Below are 8505 nucleotides of genomic sequence, written 5' to 3' on the forward strand. Positions count from 1 at the left end.
ACAGTCATCTCATAGTTGTGTTGGTATAGCAAATATAGGATAGCCAAAAAAAAAAAAAAAAAGATAGCAGACCAAAAAGTCAACACGGAATAAGTCGTAGTACTTCCTTTCCTCCCTTGAATACTACTACTCCGCACCTTCCCATTTTCCATTTCCTTTTCAATTTTTACATTTTCTGTTTTCTTCTTCTTCAATCCCTAAAACCTTTCAATTATAAAATATTATTTTCATCATTTATAAATTCCTTGTCAAAATAATAAAATTATTAAATATAAATTCCTTGTTTTCCTTCTCTTTCTTTCTCTTAAGGCGGTTATAAAGTTGAGCACACGCTTAAAAACAACTCCTCTCCGTCATCATCATCGCCGCCGTCTCCGCCGCCGCTTCCGCCGCCGTTCATATTTTTGCTTGCTTTTATTTTTCCGGTAATACTTATTTTCCTTTTTTATTTTACAAAAATTTGCTCAAATTTGATGAATAATTGGTTGACTTTGATTTTTGATTTTTTTTTTTTTTTTTTTTTTTTTTTTTTTGTTAGGATCGTCAAATATTTTCCATGGACCGGCTTTGTTGTTTTAATTCTTCTGAGGTAATTATATTTTTCTGGTTGTTAATTAATTTTTTTTCATGTTGATAGCGATTGATTAATTTGAATTCTACTGGTAATTTGTTTGCTTTTTGATTAATTTTGTGTTGATAGATTATTTAAAGCTGAAATTTGATGATAATTAGTGTTTTAGGGCTTAGGTTTAATTGGAATGCAGCAGAAGTGTTATTCTGGTAAAGCGATAGAGCTGATTTTTGAGTTTGAATAATGGTGTCACTTTTTTTATTGGTCCTTATAATTTGGAAACCAGCTAAATTGAAAAAAGTTCGAAAAAAAAGTTGAGTTTATACTAATTTTCTGCTATTATTGGGCGCCTTTTACGTTGGAGTACTGAAAAATATCTGGTTTACTTTCTTTTGATTTTGATATGGAAATTATGTTTGCTAGAAAGTTTGCGCATAAAAATACAAGTACTACTCTGTATTTTCTTCGTCTCTTTATACTTGACAGTTGATACTGTGTCTTTCAATATGTCAATGCACAAAATTGACCATCATTCCTCGTTTTTGTTTTTTTATCGTGCTATTTAGAATGATCCATATGCAAAGGAAATTTAATAATTCCTCGATAAATAGTAAAAACATACTCGAGTGAGATTTTGTTTGGTTCGTTCTAAAGTAGATTCACAATAACAATGTTTTATAATATGTATTTAAATATGAATTGAAGTGTTTTGAAAAATGGAAAAAAAATTATAATAGAAAAGAAACAAAGGGATTAGTATAAAGTTGTTATATTGAAAAAAACTTTGACACTAAAACAATGTGGTCATGTACTCATGTATGAATTAGATTGAATAGTACAAAAGTCTAGTGTTCCAAGTATTAAGAGACAAATAAAGTAAATTATGTACACCATAATTACATATATATTTTGACAGGAAGCGATTTATGATTAAAATCAGCTACATGACATCTACTGTGATAATTGTTGCATATATTGCTTGTGTTCAGTGATAGTGATACAAATATATTCTTGGCTTTGCCTTTTTTTAGATCAGTGGGCAACAGATTTCATGCACTTCAGGAAAAGGAAGAAGTACTCAAGGTCAAGTTACATTCGGATACAGTCTAGTTAAGGGAAAAGCTGACCATCCTATGGAAGATTATCATGTTGCAAAGTTTGTAACAATGCAAGAACATGAGGTTGGACTGTTTGCTATATTTGATGGCCATTTGGGAGATGCTGTACCTGCCTACCTCCAGAAAAATCTGTTTCGCAATATCTTCAAGGAGGTTTGTTGGTTGGTTTTTTTTTTTTTTTTTTTTTTTTTTTTTTTTTTTTTTTTTTTTTTTTTTTTTTTTACTCTGTATTAAACTTGAATAAGTTATACTCCCTACATTCATAAATAATAGGCCACATTTGACTTAAATTATCATAATGTACTTGCCTTGGTGGTATATCTGTTAATATTTAGACTGAGATATGATGTGAAAATCATAATATTAGATTTATCTAAAGACAATTTATTGATATTGTATAGATTAGTATAATGGTAAAAAGTTTGCTGTGATAGTCAAATTTGATATGACTTCAAAAATTATATGTGGCCTATTTTGTCGAGGATGGAGCTAATATTGTTTAATTCTTCCAATTTCTTGCAAAGATGATCGCATTTATCTTGACAATGTTTCCTACTCATTGTTTCTTAGGAAGAGTTTTGGGTTGACCCTGGAAGATCAATACCAAAGGCCTATGAGAAAACTGACGAAGATATTCTGTCTCAAACTACTGACATTGCCCGAGGCGGTTCCACAGCTGTTACTGCTATTCTTATTAATGGTAAAAGGTTATGGGTTGCTAATTTGGGAGATTCCAGAGCTGTTATCTCAAGAGGTGGTCAGGCTCTGCAAATGACGGTTGATCATGAGCCTAACACAGACAGAGCGACCATTGAGGGCAAAGGAGGATTTGTCTCAAATATGCCAGGTTACTTGACCTTCCTTTGTTTTTTTCCCAATTTCTTTGCCATCAATAATTATTTCCAATTGATAATCGATACACCATAACTCCATAAGGCTCTTAGCTAAAAAATAAACAATAAGCTTTTGCAACGCGGTGAAACCAAGTCAGAAGTGCACATATTTCCAGTGTTTTCTGCTAAACAAAAATTACCATCATAAGTAGAAAACTATGGAAAACTTAATTTTTGTGTGTCTTATCTCTTATAGAGAGATCACTTATCTTCATTGTATAATTTTTTATTTATACGTAGAAATTTACCTCCTTTTGGTGGCATTTTGTATTCTTCCTGTTAGATCTTCTTTCTCCCATTTTCAGAAGTTGGTTGAGATGAAGATAAGATAGACATGTACAATAGAAGTTTGAAAGGTTCAAATAACATAATTATATTCTTGGAGAGTGTAAGAATGAAAGCATGATACTTAACAAGGCAGGTCATTAACACTAATACTACGCTGTCATTGGGGACTCTGTAGCTCATGGAACTTAGCTTGTTTGTTTCCTTAAAATGGATTACTGCCTTGGTAAACTCTGCAATCTTCCTGCTTCCAAATTTCTGTTGTCTACTTCTCTAGTATTCTCTTTCATCCTGTTTGAGTTGATCCACCACAGTATTAAGTAATTGGGTTGTAAATAGCTAGTTTGTATTATCTTTGTATCATTCAAAAGTCCTGATATATGCTCGATGAATTCCTAACTAGGTTTAGCTTCTTATGACCAATTGATGTGCTATAAACTGTACATTTGTCACTTATTGAATGCTCTTAATCTTATATGTTTGTTTTATTTCAGTTCTTGGTAGAAAATCTTCCTCATAAATTATTAAATAGTGAAAAAGACTGGTGTATATGAGTTAATAAGGGATCTTTTGAGTACAATTACATCCTTCAGAGATGCTTCGTATATCAATTACTTGGCTTGATGTTTTTCTTTTTTTGCTTGTTTATTAGGAGATGTTCCTAGAGTAAATGGTCAGCTAGCAGTTTCTCGTGCTTTTGGGGACAAGAGCCTTAAGTCGCATCTCCGTTCAGACCCAGATGTACAAGATATAACTATTGATATCAATGCTGATCTCCTAATTCTTGCCAGTGATGGTCTATGGAAGGTGATTTCTAGATTTCAGTACTGTCATTTGCTTTGTACTTGTTTTAGTAAAAAAAATCCGTAGCCAGGCCTCTTTGGAATTTGACTTATTTCAGTTCGAGCCAAATTTGATCCAGTTGTGGGGAAAAGAGCTTTCCTTTTAATGATGTTTGCATTCCTAGACATCCTAATCTCAATGTTGAGACCTTTGGATTAACTGGAACATCTCCAATGGTGCATTTTGTTAATTACTGTTGTTCCGTTCTTGAGAAAATTATTGTAACTGCTATATTTCATGCAGGTAATGTCTAATCAAGAGGCTGTAGACATAGCAAAAAAGATAAAAGATCCACAAAAGGCGGCAAAACAGTTAGCATCTGAAGCATTGAAGAGAGATAGCAAAGATGACATATCTTGTATCGTAGTAAGATTTCGGTGATAGAATCCTCTCTCAAGGTCCTTTAGTAAGCTGAATTACGGGTGCTAGCTGCTATATTGCACACAGCTTTGATTGATATCTGCAAAGATCGGGGGAACGCTTACTTGTTTGTAGACATTGATTTTTGGTGAAAAAAATTACCCTTTCCCCTGGAAGGAAAAAAAAAAAGTTTGAGATTGATGCGTATAAATTTATTCTTTTGCCAGAATGTGTTATTCTGTCATGTATAATTTGATTTATTAATAACTGGAGGAATGTGGGTGTTAGGTACTGTTCTGTGTGGTTTTAAAAATATGGAGCAATTTCTTTCTTTCTTTGTTAAAGATGATTATTAAGTGGATTAATGCTGTCATTGTCCAATTAGAGAGATATTGCACTGTACAGATGTAATGGTGATTTGATTTCTATTAGTGATAATCTATGTTGACTATGTATATTGAACATCAACTTCCTTTGCCAATTGCCTCTTGTCTCTATTGATTTGAGTGAGGATTGGGGTAGGCTTCTTTTGCATTATATCCAATCAATTGGGATTTTCTCCAATAACTAGACGTTTTGTTTGTATAGGGATTATGAAATTATTTTTCGCTGTCAATCCAAAAACTAAATATAGGCAAGGAGATAGACTTTTTTTTTTTTTTTTTTTTTCGGTGCAAACCGGGTTAAAGGCAGTAGATTGCCTGGTTCATCGACTAACCAACATAAAAATAGGGTGGGGTATCAATGTACTACAATGGCCGGTGTAGTATCGCCCACATATTTGGACATTGTGGTGAGTGGCCTTAAATGTCATAAGTTGAAAGGTGGAAAAACAAGTATGGGGAAGTTGGCAGCAGTAGCTTTTGACAAATTTTTTTTTTTTTTTTTTTTTTTTGAGTAATAGCTTTTGACAATTTGTTTTCATGGAGTTCTACAAATGTTAGGACAAGTATTGGGTTATGCAGTGTGCAAGCAATCTTGTCTAAGTTTGTGTATAATTTGAAAATGTTTGGATGAAAGAGTGTACGAGGTTCATAGACAAAAGAGTGTAATACACAAAACTTCAAGAGTTCACAGTTTCATTTAGGCTCTGTTTGGTTGGGTGTAAAATGTTTTTAATGGAAAGTGATTTTACATGAAAAACCTGTTCCATTAGAAAATGTAATTTCCTACCCATTTTCTCTTGTTTGATTACTGTAAATTGATTTTCCTTTTTAAGCATATTCAAAAAAATTTAAACAAAATAAAACTAATATTAGGTGAGGCATTTTATCAAACACTTTGTGCGCATGATAAAAAGCATGTAAAATATATGAATCATCTTTAGAAAATTCAATCACATTAGAAAAAACAATTTCAAATTGAATTAACAAATTTAATGCAAAAATATCCTAAAAAAATCAAAATATGTACAAAATATACCCCCAAAAAAATAAATTTTAAATCAAATTAAACCATAGATTAATAATCAAGTCAAGAAGAGAGATTATTACCAATTTGCAGCAAGAGATCGAGTGAGGAAGTACCTGAGTTTGCAACAATTCAGCGTAAGGAGAAGGGGGGAGATGGAAGAAGAGTGGAAAACATGGCTTCCCTTCTAATTTGGGAAAAAACGTTTTCTTGTATAACGGAAAATAGTTTTTCAGCCCAAATTTTCCTTTTCATATCCGGCCCAAACCAAACAATGTAAAATAAGGAAAATACTTTTCCTGGAAAAGGTTTTCAGCCTTACCAAACAAGGCCTTAAAGAAAAACATTTTTGTTGGATTTGCTAAAATGATCTGTTAAAAAAAATGAATTATTAATTCATAATGTGATAGGTTTAAGTAGATTGATCTTACGTTCTTCTTCACTCATGGATTGGAGAAAGAAGAACAAATCGATGTCACATTGATCAAGTTGTGTGACAATCCATGTGGTAGCTAATCTATATAATCACAAAACACACTACTACCCAAAAATTATGAAGAGCTTGTACACTTGATCGGCATGCATCATCTTTGAGATCTATGCTAAGCTTATGGGGATTTACTTTCTTCAAATTTAATCTATATAGTTTTATCTAGGAAAGTCAATGGGTTGAGCAGGGCGGATGTTGGCCTTCCCATCCCCATCCTCATCTAAAATTTTCACCCCCATCCCCATCCCCGCGGCGAGTCCAGAATTCAACCCCATCTCTGCCCTGGTGGGTACAACTCCAAAACCATCCCCGCCCCGCCCCCCACTTGGATATCCACCCCTACCTAATTTCCACCAAAAACCCGTCTAATCCCCACCCAAGACCCGCCTTTCAAATACACAATCCAACATAATTAATACGGATTACAATAAATAAAAAAAAAAAATTGATCTTAATATTATACACGTTTTTGTTTATAATATAAGTGTAGTACAAAGTATTATAATTAATATTTTATTTCACATAATTATTTTATGAAGTAGTATAAAAGTATATAATTTTGTTTATAAAAATATATAAATGTGGGTATTAGGTGGGGATGGGACGCGTACGAAGTGAGGCGGGTGGGGTGGGGCGGGTACAACTTAAAATCCACCCTCATCCCATCACCCATGGTGGGTATGATTTTTATCCCCATCCTCGCCCCATCACCCGCCAAATCAAGACTCATCCCTACCCCAATGGGGTGGTGATAGGGCGGGTCTCCTACTTGATCCGCCCCAATGACATCCCTAGTTTTATCTTGTTATGATTTTGTCATTTTGATGAGGCAAAAGTCATACGAGTGTAACAAACTAACGATATCTTTATTGATTGTTATCTCATTAGGCCATTAAGATGATTCTTCAGAAATTGGAATGTCATTTAATGTGACAAGAGTCACCCCCATTGTCTACATAGTTGAATTTGTTCAAAAGGGAGTCTAAAATCTTAATGCAAGCAATGTGTGTTTCAAATTTTAAAAAATATAGTAGGCAAAGAGTATTTTAGTGGACAACGTACTTCTTTAGGTGGCTTGTATAACAGAGATTTCACCCTATTATTGCAATGAACAAATTACAGTAATTTTATACCCAAAACTCATTTGATGTACCATACAAGTACATTATGTATTGAGATGAATTATTCAATTCATCCATCTCTACATAAACTACACTTTAATAAAGATACAAGTGAAATTTGCATCACAAAAGCAGTGGTTTATCTATGTTGAAAGACTCTATATCACAATATACCTCCACAATTTTTAACACTTAGGGCCTGTTCTCATTGACTGAAATGAGCTGAACTGAACTTATTAGAGTTGAAGTGAACTGAACTGAAATAAATATTTTATAAGAGAAGGAAATTAGGAGCTGAACTGAACTGAACTGAACTTATTGGAGTTGAACTGAAAATAATCTGATGAGAACAGGGCCTTATAATGATTTAACTTTGATTAACATAGGGTGTGTTTTATTCACCTGATGTTTACTTATCTGAACTTACTAGATCTTATTAAAACTTATTTTAATTGTAATTTGAACTTGGCAACCCTTATTAGAACTTATTTCTCCTGAACTGAACTTATTAGACCCGAAATAAGTGAAATAAGGTGAGCAGAACAGACCCTTAATTTGATTGTAAATTTTAACTAAGGGTCTGTTCTAATTTACTGTACTGAACTGAATATTTTATGAGAGAAGGAAATTAGAAACTGAAGTAAAATTAAAATAAGATGAAGAGAACAGACCCTAATACAAGTATACCATAAACAAACATCATTATGTATGAAATTATTGAATTAATCCATATATATTTATAAGAATTAACTTTTACTCGTAAAATTTTATTACTAATACATTAATTAGCTATATCGATGTCCAAAGTTAATTTATTAACAACATAAAAATCAAATTGTTATAGAGTACAAATATTAAGAAAATGATGAAACTATATTTTGGACCATCTTCCTCTACTTGACCCCTTAAAAACATAATTAATGAGCTGGGCCTCTGAAGAAATGAGCCAAGCCTGTGAATGCAACAAAAAGGGGCTAATTGAGTTTAAAAGGTGGGCTTTATCGTTCATAAACCCTAAACTATTTAGGGTTTAAGCTGGCAAATATTTGAAAGTAGTATATAATACAACAATCATATGAATCTTCACTGCATTGAGCAGCTCAACACAATTTGGTTAGTCAAATTTTCTTTTGTTCCCAACTTTAATAAATCATCAATTTCTTTGATATTAGTATAAGAATTTAAAATTAGAAGAAATGCCTTCCCTTTCGGCTGCAAGTTGTGAGATCTTCGGATCGATTTCTTGTAATGCTTTGTTCTGGAGGCATATATTTAATTTCTCCAATTTTTGAGGGTTTTATTTGTCCTAATTTGAATTATTTTACTTCAAATTTGGACTCCCTCTTTTTGGTATATTGTATCAAATTCCTGATTTTATTAATTTGATTATGAATATTTAGATTAAGGATGGTCT

At 32.6% G+C, this 8505-nt stretch overlaps 1 protein-coding gene across 1 annotated transcript; it reads left to right on the top strand.

Annotated features, from left to right (window-relative positions):
• On the top strand, nt 1-4637 carry LOC145585314 (putative protein phosphatase 2C 10). The gene is made up of 6 exons (XM_081642025.1): nt 1-425; nt 539-589; nt 1603-1842; nt 2260-2536; nt 3520-3674; nt 3954-4637. The coding sequence occupies exons 2-6, from the start codon at nt 557-559 to the stop codon at nt 4089-4091; spliced, it is 843 nt and encodes a 280-aa protein (XP_081498151.1). The 5' UTR covers nt 1-425; nt 539-556; the 3' UTR covers nt 4092-4637.
• The last annotated feature ends 3868 nt before the right edge of the window (nt 4638-8505 follow it).

The sequence above is a fragment of the Chenopodium album genome, chromosome 16 (assembly GCF_948465745.1).
Source record: "Chenopodium album chromosome 16, dcCheAlbu1.1, whole genome shotgun sequence".
Lineage (NCBI taxonomy): Eukaryota > Viridiplantae > Streptophyta > Magnoliopsida > Caryophyllales > Amaranthaceae > Chenopodium > Chenopodium album.

Excerpts from the sequence above, each read along its gene's own strand:
- LOC145585314 (XM_081642025.1), top strand. The coding sequence starts at position 557 with ATGGACCGGCTTTGTTGTTTTAATTCTTCTGAG. Across the intron at positions 2,537-3,519 it reads ATTTGTCTCAAATATGCCAG|GAGATGTTCCTAGAGTAAAT; the intron begins GTTACTTGACCT and ends CTTGTTTATTAG. Across the intron at positions 3,675-3,953 it reads CCAGTGATGGTCTATGGAAG|GTAATGTCTAATCAAGAGGC; the intron begins GTGATTTCTAGA and ends TATTTCATGCAG.